General features: G+C 33.0%; 3 protein-coding genes across 3 annotated transcripts; all 3 read left to right on the top strand.

Annotated features, from left to right (window-relative positions):
* The first annotated feature begins 919 nt into the window (after positions 1–919).
* On the top strand, positions 920–4307 carry Tsp42En (Tetraspanin 42En). Its single transcript, XM_017617385.1, has 5 exons — positions 920–1511; positions 1591–1764; positions 2964–3119; positions 3219–3413; positions 4038–4307. Exons 1-5 carry the CDS (start codon positions 1452–1454, stop codon positions 4116–4118), a joined length of 666 nt encoding a protein of 221 aa, XP_017472874.1. The 5' UTR covers positions 920–1451; the 3' UTR covers positions 4119–4307.
* Positions 4308–6463: 2156 nt separating this feature from the next.
* LOC108363870 (protein late bloomer-like) lies at positions 6464–13097 on the top strand. Its single transcript, XM_017617384.1, has 5 exons — positions 6464–6834; positions 11513–11686; positions 11761–11916; positions 12019–12216; positions 12785–13097. The coding sequence occupies exons 1-5, from the start codon at positions 6763–6765 to the stop codon at positions 12854–12856; spliced, it is 672 nt and encodes a 223-aa protein (XP_017472873.1). The 5' UTR covers positions 6464–6762; the 3' UTR covers positions 12857–13097.
* A 1768-nt stretch (positions 13098–14865) lies between these two features.
* Positions 14866–15481, top strand: LOC108363873 (uncharacterized). Its single transcript, XM_017617386.1, has 2 exons — positions 14866–15113; positions 15186–15481. Exons 1-2 carry the CDS (start codon positions 15027–15029, stop codon positions 15447–15449), a joined length of 351 nt encoding a protein of 116 aa, XP_017472875.1. The 5' UTR covers positions 14866–15026; the 3' UTR covers positions 15450–15481.
* The last annotated feature ends 650 nt before the right edge of the window (positions 15482–16131 follow it).

The raw sequence follows: 16131 nt of genomic DNA, 5'->3' as shown, positions 1-16131 counted from the left end.
AACCAAAATTATATTCTTATATTTAAAGGCCACCTACGAAAGATAGGTCGTTCTTTATGCTGAAACGGATAAATTAGCTAAAATTTAACACAATAATTCCCAGGAAAGGCAAATATTGCGTCTCTATAGCATTCGTTACAACAGACAGAGGTGCAGCTGTAACCCTTAACAGCTTAAATATCACAGTATATTTCATAAGAAAATGTTTTAAATGCATTTCAATTATTAATAGCTTTCGAAAACGCAACAATTTCCATGTATGTTTCAATTTATGTATGTTGGAAAAGTCTCCTCGAAAATTTAACTTCCTTATCTTTTGCTGTAGGACAGCTCAACTATTATTGAAAAATCACAAAAATAAATTAAATTGTGTGTTTTAGCTTTACTTGTCCTTAAATTTCTTAGTATTAATTAAATCGGCCAGATTTTTAAAATATCCCATGCTTCACGTATCTCATTTGAAATACTTGCGAGTTCGCCATGCGCAACTGCCATGAAAATATCATAGAAAGAAAAATAAAAATATTTTGATAGCAGTATGTATTAGAGTAAAGCAAACCAAAAAAAAAAAGCTCGCTGGCGAAGGCACCACCAGCAAGGCAAATATGACATCCACCAAATGGCTTAAAGCTTAAACTATGACATCATCTAGCAAAGCAAAAATATTTATCCCTAATGCATAAGCATGTGTTTGTAAACACTTGTATGTACATAGAGGTGTGTATTCGTGAAAGGACATCAACAACAACTATCGAAAGGAAATACGAGGACAACGAAAACAACAAAAGGCAATCATGGTATGTATGAATGTAAGTTGGGTCAGCATTGAAAATAAGGGCTTGACTGGAGCCCGTTGAGTGGGTGTGTTGGCCGACACGAAAATGCGTAGTTACTCAGTTGATTGCATGACTTGAGTGGACTGGCGGTTGGAGTATGGGCTTTGTACATTCATATGTACATACATACATAGACAAGTATAGTCAATAATGGAGCAGTTGAGCGACGTGTTGACGAATTTGACGGTTTAGTTATATGCCAACAGCAGTTTGTTAAGGAAGTGTATTGCACGCAGAAAAAAGTGTTAAAATAAAAATAAAGTGGACAAATATATAAGCAAAAAAAAAAAAAATGAATGGATTAAAGACGTACAGTTGTATTCGTTATGTCGAATGAGAAGCTTAAAACAGGGGAATAGCTTGCCATTTAATGAAGCTATAAGAGCGCCGAAAAATGGACAAATTTAATTGTAGAGCAATACACATAGTAGGCACGCATAATATATTGATTTTAAGAAGACAATAAACTTTTAATTTAACTATAAAAATTCGTAAATTTAATTAATCGAAGGGCGCTTTAGCGCGGTTAGTGAAAGTGTTCAAACGAAAGCAAACGCAGTTAGTGAAGTTTAAGAAAACAATTTTACATTCCATATTATTTATAACCAATTAATAATGGCTCTAAAAATGTCCATATTAAAAGTTATTTTGGCATTTGTCAACACAATGCTGCCGGTGCGTATGAGTAACTTTCAAAGCTTACAAATATAATTGTTTACACGTGTAAATATTTGTTTTTTCGTTTGCGCGACAGCTGCTGGGCATCGGACTGATTGCGCTTTCTGTTTACGACCTAAACACTTCGACGCCTGGCACAATGCAACACATTTCGATCGTAATACAAATATTTATTGGCTCGTTTGTGGTACTCACCTCATTTCTGGGCTGTTTTGGATTGTGCCGCGAATCGTTGGGTCTCACGTGGAGTGTAAGTAAATGTTATTATTTCAAATATAGAATTATTCGATGAAAATGAAATGAGCTTTTTTTTATTTTAAAAATTATTTTACTAGAAAAAAACTTTCAGATAATTTTTGGGTTGCAATGCAGTTCTAGATTAAGCAGTGCTTAGTAGGACCTTTAACCTTGAACCGTTTTAGGAGACTAATTTTTATAGTAAAAGTGTTGCCATGGCTAAATTAAATTGTTGTTATAAATAGTAAAACCAATTTGAATAATAGGTATATAGCTACAGTTATCGCTTACAGTTAACGGTATAGGATTAGTTACTATTATTTTACATATATTTTATATACATATATTTATCACTATTTATTTGGCTTTTCTTTTAAACATCGTTACTGGTATACTATAGAATTACTTACTGTAATCAATTCCCTGTTAAAGATATCGACTTTTTTCTCGTTATCGTTATCGATATACATAGTACACCAATATTATTATCAATATCCTTCAGGCTATCGTTATCGGTATACATAGCTATAGTTATAATTATTGTTATCGATTTAGTTATTGTTATCGTTATCGATTTTCATATATAGTTACTTATATTGTTGCGAGAAAACTTCTAGCTATTAGTATAGTTATAAATAGATACCATTATTGTTATTGACTTCCTCGTGATTATCGTTATACATTAGTGCGGGTAGACTTTTTTTACTTTACGCGTAAAGCATATAGATTTATGACCAAGTGGATACGCGTTGTGCGATGCGAATAAAATATGTAGCTGCCAGCGATCAATTGCACAAATTCCTATATGGTTATGCTAATCACTGCACTATAAACACCTCCTAGGTCATAAACCTAGCCTAATAGCAGCCGCCCCAGGCAAACAATGGCTAGCAACCGAGTGTAATTTTCCATGGAAAAGATCCTGCAGCCGCCAAATGCCTAAGCGGCTAAGTCTATTTTTTTTTAATTGTTCAGGAGAAACAAAAAATTGATGTACTTTCGCATTATCTGTCATTGTGCATCAAAAACTAAATTAAAAAAAAAACTGGACTCGGCACCTTTTCACCTTTAGATAGCGATACGTGAATATAAAGAAAATTAAATTTTTTATTTATGAATTTTTGTAGTCTTAAAACACGGCTTGTATGAAATTGCTAATACGCAAATATTTTCACATCTTCTACATATGTTCTTTTCTCTACCACTTTACAGTACGTAAGTTGCATGTTAATATTAGTCACATTTCAAATTTATTTGATTGTTGTGGCTGGCATCACTGACTACGTGCAGAATACGACCGATCACTTTGATACGCTGTGGAGCAATGTGACCGTAAATGCAGCCGAAATTGCACAAATTGAGCAACAGGTTAGTCGCATTATAATAGAATGTACTTATTTGGTTGTAATTAAAGTACAAACATGGCTGTTCATTACTTGCATGCATTATTTGTTCTTTACCTTCCAGTATGAATGCTGTGGCAAATCGGGTACCATAGACTATTTGCAACTGGACAAGCGTATACCAAAAAACTGTTATCGTAACTTTTCTGGCGCCGAGAATGATCTGTTCACAGAGAGCTGTTTAAAGTTATTGCAGGAGATGGCACGTAAAAGTGATAGTACAGGGTTGGCAATTAAGTTGACCTTATTCGGGTTTGAGGTGAGTACTTCAGATGGGAATCTTAATATTAATTTTTTTTTTTTTTCAAGTGCAGTGAAACATCGATCTAACGAACCTTGATAAAACGAAAAACTCAATGCAGCCAAAGTTTTTTCGAGTTACCTGAAAAGATGTCGTGGCTACGAAATTTTTAATACAAAAATGCTTCATAAATATGACGAAGTTTTGAGCATAAAAACATTCGGAAAAATTGACGGTTTAAGTCTCGTCAGTAAAAGCCTCTATACAACGAAGCGTCGACTCAAAAAGCCTGAATATGTTGAGGGTTAGAGTCCCATTATAAAAAACTAAGCTATACCTACATATAACGAAATTTTAACAAAGTGTTGAACTTTTCTTTGATATTCTTTAAATATAACGAAGCATTTGTCCAACACGTCCAATATCGTTATATCGAGCTGTCACTGTACAGAGAGAGACTGTTGTCAGAAATTATTGATATAATATGAACTTATACCGAATTTCCACTAGACATTGAAATGAAAAAAATTCGTGCTATTTCACTTTGTTTTTTAACTTTTGGTATTCAATCTCCAGTGGAAATCCGGTTTGAGGTATTTTTGGTGAAGCTTTTTTTATACAAAAGTCCTTTCCTTTTCTCAGATACTTGGCTTATTCTTCTCCGGACTATTGGGCATTACTATACGCAACAAGCGAAGAAGAGACCAATTTATCGATCACTAGAAGTGTTAAAAAGTGCAAAAGCCTTTAGATATACATACATAAGTAAGTTTAAACAATGTTGCCTGAATAAACATTAGAAAATTATGCATGTAAGTTTAGGTGCTAAGTTACATTTATCGATAAGTATGTATTTTGTGCAACGCCTGTTATAATTATTTATTTTATATAAATTTACAACAAATTAAATGCAAGTCAATGTACAATGTTTTATCAAATAAGAAAACTTAAAACATACAAAAATAAATATAAATATATGTATGCATGTAGATCTCAACACGACAAGCGAAGTTGCTTTTATTCGAAGAAGTGTGGATAAGTAAGTATGATAAATATGCGGCGTATATATAAAAAGAAGAAACTTTCAAAGGAATTCAATGCCCTCCCCTTTGATATCATATCCTTAGAAAAGCCACACTAGTATTTAAATTATTTTATTTCATTTATTACCATCGGTTACAAAATTAAAATTTTATAACTAAACAAGGGTGCGCTAGCTAGCAGTGCTTTCGGCCTCATTATATTTAAATTAGAAATAGTTTTTAGAAAATCAGTAAAACTAAGTCAGCCGTCAGCACAAAACCGTTTAAGCTTAAAAAATTTGCATACAAATATTTAAAAAAAATTAAAAAAAATTTTGAACGGAATCGTAATGATAAGATTTTTGATGATGTTTTTAACTTTTTTCAAAGATTGGTATAGGAAAAACTTGAATAACTGAGCCTAAACTCTTCTGATTTAGACTTAAGAGGTGTCGGTGTCTCACCCTTTTTATTTTTTTGGTAATAAACTCATTCAAAGGATGAAAGAGAAAGGTAGGATGAACGAACGTCATTCAAAGTTGAATTAAGTTGTGTTGGTATTTGAAAAAAAAAATAACTGCGACACGAATGATATTTTTTTGGACAGAAATAAAAACAGTGTGAAAATACCTTTCTACCGAGATCCCATATGTCTAAATCAGAATAGTTTTGGCCCATTTATTTAAGTTTTTCGTAAATCAATCTTTGAAAAAAGTAAAAAAAACAGCATCAAAAATTTCATTCTTACGATTCCGTTGAAAAGATTTTAAAATATTTTTATGCAGATTTTTTAAGCTTAATCTCTTTTGTCATCTGAGGGGACTTTTTTCAAAAAGTTTTTTACAAAACTATTTTTATTCATAAAAAACTCCATTTTTGGAGGTATTTTCAAATCGGTCCAGCTCACTTAAATCTTAATATTTTTCCCAAATATTTTGGTGAACGTCTTAGAATATAATAATTTTTGTAATCCCGCCGGAAAAACTGCAACTTTTTTTGGTGATGCAGTCTAATGTACATACGTTAGGATGCCTAAAATTACCTCCAAAAAAAAATTTTTTTCAAACAAATTTTATTTATAAAGTACATATACATACGAGAGCGCAAAACACGTATTTTCCATAAGGTCGTTGACTTGATGGACGGTTCATCTAACTGTCGTTTAAGAAGTTTGTTGTTGAAATTACGATTTGTATGCATTGAAGCTCGGAGCTTAGAGTTTCGGGGGGACCAAATATCAGAATAGTGGCCAAAATGTTATGTATGATGATTAAGGCGGTTTTAAAAATGCATTTACAAGACGAAGGTATGTATCTCCAAAACCAGTCGCGATACCCTATAACATCACACTATTTCGTCCAAATTTGTAAATATTTACGCGTTTAATTTGTATAAGTGAGTCAATCGGTGTAATCTGTTATGTTATGCGAATTCTATACATACATGACAGAAGGCTTAACAAGTGTCAACATTTAAAAATAGAATAAGATTTTTGAAAATAAACTAAATTAAAAATATGCGTATGTTTTTGAAAACCAAATTTACATATTTCAAAAAATAAAATCATTGTGACTAAATTCGCTTACAAAGACCACAACAAAAGAATATCATAAATAATAACAAATCGCAAGAAAGAAAATGCAAAAATAAAATTAAAATTTTAAAATACTAAATGCGAGTAAAATTCAAATGCTAAATACATACATACATACATATATACGCACAATTGTCTTGCTGTCTGTATTTTTGCTTGCATTTAGCGTTCTAGTATGTATGTACTTGCGACCGCGAAAATTGGGCGGCTTATTTCATTTCCAAAGTAAATAAAACTTATACAGCTCTCACAGCTGGCTATTTTTGTTGGATAATAATTATCTAAGCCATGTACGAGTGACTCGTCAGCGAGTCCGTAATGCAAATTTTGGAAAAACTAAGCCAAAAAAAAATTTTGATGTCCATGCATACATACATACATACATAGAAATTATTTATTTATGTACATACATACGTGCCATCAACGGCAGACTCATTGGGCACACCCAAAGACACTCAAAATCTCACAAATTGGCACGTTTCTAACATTGATGGCATTTTATTGCTTGGATTTTTCGAAAATGCGAGTGTTTTGGAAGATTTCAAGTAGCTTTCGCGTTGACAGTTCGTCGTTTGTCTTTAAAGGTGTCGCAAGTGGTGCGCGATTTTGAATATTATTTTTGTGTTTAAAAAGAAAGCAAAAAGTTTTGATTTTTCAATACAAAGTCAAATATTAAAAATTGTTGAATTAGTGGAAAAATATATGTAATAAGTACACATAAAGGAATACCTATAATAAACGGAACTTAAATATGCCTTTGACCATGGCTTTTAGCAGACCGTGTTTGCAATGGACTGTTATTGCATTCAATACGACGAGTTTGGTGGGTTTCTAAATGCAAATAAATACTAAAAAAAAACAAAATCGCTTTTATTTAATTTTATCTGAAAAATTAATTCAGTAGAAAACTTCGAAAGAAAAGAATTGAAGAAAAAGAAAAGTGTGTGAAAATTTTTCACAAAAAGTGTAAATGAACTGAAAAAAATCGAAAGAGGTTTATGATCCAAAGGACATTATACGAGTATTTCATGTGCAAAACAACGTTGACCGACTGTAATTAAATAAATAAAAAAAAATTAAAATTTGAATAAATCGATTATTTCCCTAAAATGTGACGTCACTAGGACCGAATAAAAGCGCGATAGTGTTTTGATGGCGAAAAAAGACGCTTAAAAAAACTTTGGCGAAGAAAGACGCGTAAACATAGATTTATACCTGGCCAAGGACTGTCTCTTCAACATCATTCCCCAAAAACTCTATTTAAACGCGTTTTTCTACGCCGTTAACTTTGTATATTAAGCGTCTTTTTTCGTGAAATTTTTTTAAAATTTTTTTCGCGGTCAACTTTTGAGATCGCACCTTTATTCGTGTCTAGTGACGATGAATACTTACACTCATCTAATGACATCATAGTTTAATTAGACTTCCCCTGGAATATCATTTGAGTCGTGTGAAAGGACAATATCTGTGGAATAAAAAGAAAGCAGTAAAGCTTCGCAAATAGCGTATATGGCAATTTCAGTGCTTGTGTTTGGTCTTTCTTCTTGGTATGACACCCGTTAAGAGGGCATAAACGACCTCAGAGATGCATACTTGTATTACAAAAGCTTAAGCTTTAAGCTAAAACTCTCGCCATGTGAAGCTATATATCATAACATCATAATAGAGATTAGTTTACGAGACTATGTAGTTATTAAATTCCTTTTTTTATTGCTTCGGTTTAAGATTTTGAAAATTCAAAATGATGGATAAATATTGGATCTACGTTTTATCACAGAAAAGTTAAAATCGAATGTACATACGTACATGGCGTATGAGTTACCTAGACGAGATGAGAATGTTACTCATACGCCATGTGTGTACGTACGTTCGATTTTAAATTTTCCATGACAATAGTAACCCACCATTTTGAATTTTTTAAATCTGATTTCTGATTCATAATCAGAGACCTCTAGAACCCCCCATTGCAAAGTTTTAAACGAATTAATTTTAACCCTAAAGGCATTAGCATCCGTCTTGACCTAATAACTGACAACTGTTTTAACAAACTGAATGACAAATTTATTTCAATTCTTCTACGTTTAATTTGATGTATTATAAATTTACGAGTCTTTTGACACGATTTTTTCACCAATACAGTTAAATTAAAAATACATTTCATTGCATTTCAAAGTTCAGATTACCCTATGAAGACGTCTTAACCGACTCCAATCGATACCAACATTTATATGTGGGTCATTCCAAGGAAAACGACATACATTTTAAACTGCTTTAATTATCTCTATTTCAGTAGTAACCTCTTTTTAAATGACTGTATTTCATTAATGATTAATCTATTAAAAATAAAAAAAAATAATAATAAAAATGAGCTATAATTTTTGTTAATGGGAACTTTTATTTCATGCAAAATTACTTCACACCAGTCCCAAAAATGTCGCACCAGTCACAAATTTAAATAATTTTTAAATTTTTCTATGAAGATTATATAAGCCACACACACACAAAACAAAACATTTTTCATGAAAATTAAGTGTTTTGGCCAAAATTCATCTCTTAAAGGAACAAAGGTAAAATATAGTTATTTTCAGTGTCCCACCAGTAACATTCAGTCACAAAAATATATGTTGTATATGTTCCGACGACTTAGCGCTATAATTCGCAAATGCTCACATTCTGGAGTAAAATATCCCACCAGTCACAATGGAATGGCCCATTTGATATCTTTAGTGGGTATTAAATGCAAAAAGTATTTTCAATTTCGTGAAGGGCTTCTTTGGGTATTAGACGAAAAAAAAAAATAATTTAAATTTTTTGAATCGCTATAGAGAAATCTGTCACCAATCGGTACCAAAATTTATATGTGATATCTGTGATCGTGGTTCTACCGATTGAGGGGGTGATATTGAAATAAAATCCTTCATTTGATTTGTAAGGGCCACCCTAATGTACATAAGTAAATAGTTACATATAAAAAGGAATTTCAATACTAATGAAAATGGGCTAATCATTCGTTTCTCGATTAAAAAAAAGAGCCCATCGCAACTATAGCAAATATTTTTCTCATTTTATTATCAATTCATTAGTTTAATAGTTTTGACAACTAATTACTCATTCAATAAATAAATATCGAAAAATTTAAACCACGAACAACCTTGCACAGTTTTCTACCGCCAAGTCTAAAAACAATGGCGAGCGACACGTTTGGAAGCTAATAAAATTTTGCGCATCACAGCAATCAAAAACAAGTCAAACAATTTCTTGAAAAAATGTAACAATGTGTGATAAATACTAGACGTTAGCAGAAAATCGTGATGGAACCAACAATTTTCTGCGACTAAAGCACACACAGATGTACATAATTATGTTCATTAGTGTGCATCACTCTCCATAAAAAAAAAAAAATTCTATCGGAATTATAAAAATTATTTAATTCAAGTGGACTTTAATTTTATCTTTAAAGAAGTAGAGTTTTGGAGGTATGTATGCCTTAATATTTTTTCGAAATATTTTGGCGGAAGTCTTACTATATATAATAAATGTTACAATTCTAGTGGAAAAGCCACGTTTTTTCGAGGGGCTTCCTAATGTTCATATGTATATGTGAAATATACAAAAATATGTGCATATGTAATTGTGTACATACATACATACTGATATATTTCCATTAATTTTTTCTTCAACTGGGCAACTTGCCATTGTCTAGCTAAAAACATATTTTTCATTTTGTACTCCACGCACAATAAATGATGTGAAAAACATGAAAGAGCACTTTGGGACATACAAAAAAAAAAAAAACAAATGTGCTTATGATAAACGTAAAAGAGGGGCGTGATCCATGCATGAAGCTACATACATACATACACACATATGCCTAATTTACAATACCAACAAGAAGGCACTACATTCCATCATAAATATGAGTGTATCGTCAAGGATTAGATCATACCTGGTACTTATTTTTATGTATGTACATATAAGTAAATATTTCTAAATTTTTGACATAACTCAAAAATATTTATAAACAAAAATAATTAAATATAATGGAAATATTCCCTGGAATAAGCCGAATAAATTTTGATGATCCCAAAACTTATGATGAATTTGCAAAATTTGTACGACTGTACGATCAAAATAAAGGGAATAAGTATTTCAATGAATCTTGGTGGAGAAAGCCTAAAAACGGCAACAGTGTTTAACTTTTAACTTGTTACCTCTTTTTATATTTATGTAAATTTTTTTAAATATCTGTTTGAAGCACAGGGCACAAATCAGTAAGGTTTCCACAAAAAAATTCTGCCTGAACCTTTGAATTTGACATCTTGAATAACGGTGCACCTTGCAGATCAAATTAACCATAAAAACAAAAGAAGATTTTTGACTCAGTAGCGCCCTAATCATAGTGCAGCCCACGATCTAAGCGTTCTACAGTGGATTTAACTTAGGACTGTAAATCTAAGTAGGTCCATGACCGGTAGGCCGAGTATTCTATTTAGAGTAGTCGTTGGAATTGGTTATTAGCGCTCCCCTGATGCACAGTGCCACGATACGCTGAACTTTCTCTACCATCACAGTAAAGTATCACAATGAAGCATATCGTAAAGTACAAAATCACGTATCAACCAAATGCAAAACCGCGTATGTGAGGTTGAATAAATTAAAAAAGAAGTGTAAAAGAACTCGTATTTTAGAACGGTCCTCTTTTTTTATAAAGCAATCGCATTTCTGGCTGGTATATTTCAGGATGAATGGGTAAGGCTTGAGCCAATGTTTGGTTTTGTTCTTTAAACGACGATATGTAGTGTAACATCAATGCAAAAATCGTTGGAGCATGTGGTCCATTTGAGCCATGTTGATGAAGTACTTACGAAATGCTCCTCTATAATGCAGCAGCGGATTAACTCGCGTCTCTACACCAGCTTATTGCTTGTGTTTTAACGATCGTAATCACTACACGATGTTTATTGGGCTGTGTTGGCAAGAGATACGTACTCTATGGAGTAACCCCTCGGAGTAGTTGTGTGCTAATCTGATGTAATTCAGAGCTAGAGTATATGGTCTTGCCCTAGGACATCGCAATGTTAATTGGACCACATTTTATATACATATGCATTTCGGTTAATTTTGGAGTACTTCTTCGCCCTTAGGGAGTGTTCTTTACATGCGTGTATGGACTCGTCGCGAATTTTGCAGGAGTGTTACAGGCTTTTCTTACATTTCCATCGACATTGTGCTTCCAGAGCAATATAATAGTACCATACAAAACTACTCTCAGCTACCTTTTGTGGTTTTTTAAGGTAAATTAGATGTTACTTTCCATATATGTAGCTTCAATCGTTTCTCGCAACGGCACCTCGATTTGAACATAAATAGTGGAGCTTAAGATTTGTTAAACTTAAAAAAATTTTTTGGACTTTTGCATTCGAAAACTTCCAGCATTTAACTTCTTTCTTATACACACACAATTATAGCATTATTGAAGTCGTTTCATTCTACCCTTTTAGATTGTTGGCATCTTATCTGTGGTGGCCAGCGTTTATGAATTGGAAAAGTTTGCAGAAGGCTCGGCAGAGCATATGGAAAAGATTGTGCAATTGGCATCGGCTGGCCTACTGATACTCTCCGCATTCGTGGGTTGCTTGGGTGCCGTAAATGGTTCTGTTAGAATACTCTGCTGTGTAAGCACTGAAGAAAATGTATTTTTTATTGCACTAAATATTAATATTTTTTTAACTTACGCCTCACTAAATAGTTCGTCACCATGCTGATAGCAATGATAGCATCGCATATATGGAAATTGTGGCGCTACAGTGAACTCAAACAAATGACGGCCGCAGAGAAAAGCTTAACAGCAGCCTGGCTGACAGAGCTTGTGACACCAGGCGCTATGAATGAAATACAAGAATCGGTAAGAGCACTTCAAAGATACGCTAAATTTTATTGAAATACTATTTATAGGTATGTATGTGGATCGTACACATAGACACTAAATACGCTTCTATACTTTTAGTATGAATGCTGTGGAGTTCAAAGCAGTTTGGATTATTTAAAACTAAATGTAAAAATTCCACTCACCTGCTATCGCTCTGAGAATGGTTTGCGCAGCATTTTTGCCTATAATGAAGGTTGTTTAGTGGCACTAAAGCGCGCCTATTTGACTGTGTATCGCTATGAGCGGTTGGCGCATGCGCTACTTGTGTGCTTTGAGGTGAGTAGTCCTTTTTCTTATAAATTTACATATCGCACACCTAGATCTAAGTGCGATCAACTAAAAAAAAAAAATAAAAAGTTTGGGCGATTTTTTTTTGCATAAATCAATTCAGAGCACTTACATCCAATTAATGAAAATATTTTTTTTTTATGATTATATAATTAACTAAAAAACTAGAGTTATGCCTGTTTTTGTATTAATTACGTTGAATCTGTACGATCCACAAGCAGTTAAATGTCCCTCTTTGAATTTTGAGTTAGCTCACTTTAACTAGATCAGTGATGCGCAGAGAGAGCTTTTACTCTATACGCGTCTATACAAAATGTATGGAAAGCTTAAAAGAGCTTTGCCCGCGGGCAAGGCGATGCCCATCAGTGCTTTAGTAGATCAGTGATGGGCAGGGAGAGCTTTTACTCTGCACACGCTTATATGTATAGAAAGCTTAAAATAGCTTTGCCCGCGGGCAAGGCAGTGCCTATCAGTGCTTTAGATCTAGGTGTGCGATATGTTCAATTATATGTATATTTGTAGTAAATTTTAATTGATATTCACATTTATTTTTCAGGGCATAGGCATATTGTTAGCAATGCTGTTGATCTGCAAATTACTGACCAAATCGCGTAGATATAGTTATTAGTATTGCTAAGTTTGCATTTAAGATATTTAAATATATATGTTTTGTTAGGTAAGGGTAAATAAAAAAAAAATATTTTCTACTATTTATCGATTCTTGCACAGCATTAGGGTTGAGCTGAAATAGAACAAACACTAGCACCAGAATTTATAAAAAGTAAATAAGACTTTAGCTGCTTTATAAATCAAGAGTTGGCATGAAAATGTCGCTTTATAAAACTCTTTAAACCTATTTTATTTTTATGAATAAGACCATTAGTCTTTAATTGTAATTGAATTTTGTTTGCGCTTAGTAGGAGAAGATGTTCACATACTTACTTAGGGCCAGTTGTTCAATGTCTGGTTATCACTACCAATACACTATCGACGATTTCGACATCATGCATGTAACATGTGATCGATAAAGCAGTCGTCTTTCTTAACCAGAGCTTCTACCTCCGATTTGTGCTAATCAGATATTGAACAACTGGCCCTTAAGCGTATTGCAGATCAAAGGAGCTTTGTCCATATGAACTCAAAGGGGGATGATTATATATTTAACCCCTGCCATGGCGTAGGACTCGTTAATTAAGTGGTTGGGGTGTTCAAAATCTATTTCTTTTCTTTTTAAAATTTTGCATTCCATATTTTATTTTCCAAAATATTTTGGGTTTTCTAGGAATTTAAATATGTTTTTGGACTTTCCTGGATTTTTTTTTAACTTTTGGGGATTCGAAATCTTATTTTTTGGTACTTTAAAGTACTTACTATGGACTTTTCTGGATTCTTCTGGAATGTCTCGGAACTTTGGGTTCGGGGATTTGGGGGTTTTCCCAAAATTTTTAGGTATGTTTCGTTTTTTATTTTTCGATCGCCAAAAAAACTGTCCTGTTTTTGATGACCCTATATTGGGTCCATATTTTCAAATTTGCGGTATTTTTTGGGACTTTTCGGGTTAATTCGTGTGTTATTTTGCGTGATTTTTCAGAATATTTTCGAAAACGTTCGGGCACTTTAGTAGTTTTCTTAAGAATTTTCGGTGAAGTTTTTCGGTATTTCTGGAAATACTTAATTGGTGCTATATTTTCTGAAAAATTTCGGAATGTTTCCGGGTATTTAGGGATTTTTCAGGATTTTTTTTTTTAGATTCCTCGTGTTTTATTTTCCCAGAACTTTTGGGATTTTTTTGTTGGGAATTTTGTTCCGAATTTTTTTCGGCACACTTCGCTTTTTTTCGATTCACCAAAAGCTGTCCCGTTTTCAATGACCAAAAAATTATGGCCATATTTTAAACTTTTTTGGCGCTTTTGGAATTTTTCGGGACTTTACTGGCTTTTTGGAGACTTTTTAGGATATCTCGAGTTTTATTTTTCGCACTATTTTGCCATTACTTCGGGGTCTTCCGGGATATTGTACACATTTTTTGGGACTTTTCTGAATATTTTTTGGGACTTTTGGGGATACTTAGTGTTTTATTTCTCGCCCTCACTATTGGGATTTTTTCGAAACTTTTCGGGAACGTTCAACTGTGAACATATATCTCAATCTTAGCCTTAAAATTCTTAAAAAATAAAATGTAAAAATCACCCGTTATTTTCTGCACAAAAAGAGCAAACGGTAGAATTTGCTCAAATTTTTATTAATATAATCGGTATTTCTTTTTTAAAATACTAAAAGTAAAAAGTTAACGGCATAACGTTTGGTCTCTGAAATGTGCAGTACGTGAGCTTCTGAAACTACCCTGCAGGAAATGGAGCTAGTTTGCAGCTAAATTTTAAATACTGGTTTTTTCTCTGCATCAGGTGTCAACGTTCGTGGGTAAGCGCGTCTGCGTGATTTTACAACTCACCTAAAGTTCATTTTTTCATAGCTAATTGAAAGTGAGGCATTTCCCGAAAACTTTTATCAATTGATAGTTTTTTCTGCGGGGTATGGATGTATGTATGCATGCGTATAATGTATATAGTAGTGGTTAAGTGGTTTGAAAAATATCAAATAAACGTTATATGTATCTCAGGGCTTTTATAACTTAATGACGCGTAGCTAATGACACAATATACAGCATTAGTGCATACATACATATTTATGTACATAAAAATAACAGTGTACGCACAAATTTGGCATCAGAACTCACTTTCAAACTCAATGCTGTTGCATTCCTTTCCATCGAAATTTGTGAATGCCAAAATTTTGTAATGAATTTTTGTAAACCGGTGCTTTTGTTGTTCTTAATGTTTGCAGCGATTGAAGGCAGATTCGAAGATTTTGTAATCAAAAACCAAGTAAGTAGGGGGGTGAGCTCAGTCCATTCATATGTAAGTACTCACATAAATTAATATTTGTCTACTTCTAAGAATGATTTAAAACGTTTTGGCGACTACAATGACATAAATGATGAAGACTATGAAATTGATGAAGATTCCGTGATCAATTTGGAACTACTACGCCAATTGTACAAGACTGAACCGGGTATTATGGACTTGCTTAGAGACGGTTCGCTAGAAGAAATACCCGCAGATTTTATGCAGAAATTACAGCAATACTATGCACAGGTGGAGCCTTGGAATTGCGAAAATGATGAAAATTCTCATGGTATGAATGTTTATGATATTTTGTGAGACTCAATAAATTGTGTATGAAAATGCAGCAGCAATCAGGAATTTTTCATTTGGAACAGGCGGGCGGAAGAAATTAGCAATTGAGTAAGTAATGAAGTGTCATTCCAACTTGAATGAAAATGCAAATATGTAGTAGAGTTGTCTTAATGAATGGAATATGCTTTTTTAAGCGCAACAAATCGCGCCAGGTGGTGAGCTAGTTTCTTTTATACTCCAATCGAAAAGAAGTAGTCAAAGCTTAACAAAGCTATTTGGGTCAATGGGATTCTTTATTTTTCATTTCGAGCGCAGAGTTGTGAGTAATTCGAAATTTGTGTGTACTTTTATAATTTTCATATATTTACTTATCATGATTTTTGGCATTTAGCTGTAAAGTAAAAATGTAAATAAAACGGTAATCGATTTTCAACTATTCGACCCACATAAATTATGTGAATATTAGAGAGGGTATTAAGCTAAAATCAAAACAGATAAAAAAAATATAACGACATAAGTCATCAACACAAAAGGCACTAATTGACATTCTTTGTGAAAGAATTTTATTTCCGTAAGTTTGCTCTCAGATATATTCCTCTAACAAAATTCAAAGCCTTATTATTTAAATTGATTGACAGCTATAGAAAAGTCGGAAAACCATTTAATGCAGCTGGTAATTTAAAAAGTTGTTTACAGCTTTTGTTAA

Source organism: Rhagoletis zephyria, unplaced genomic scaffold (genome assembly GCF_001687245.7).
Source record: "Rhagoletis zephyria isolate East Lansing unplaced genomic scaffold, Rhagoletis_zephyria_1.1 Rzeph_scaffold_01401, whole genome shotgun sequence".
Taxonomy (NCBI): Eukaryota; Metazoa; Arthropoda; class Insecta; order Diptera; family Tephritidae; genus Rhagoletis; species Rhagoletis zephyria.
Note: the sequence above shows the minus strand (reverse complement) of the source record. Positions and strands in the feature narration are given on the sequence as shown.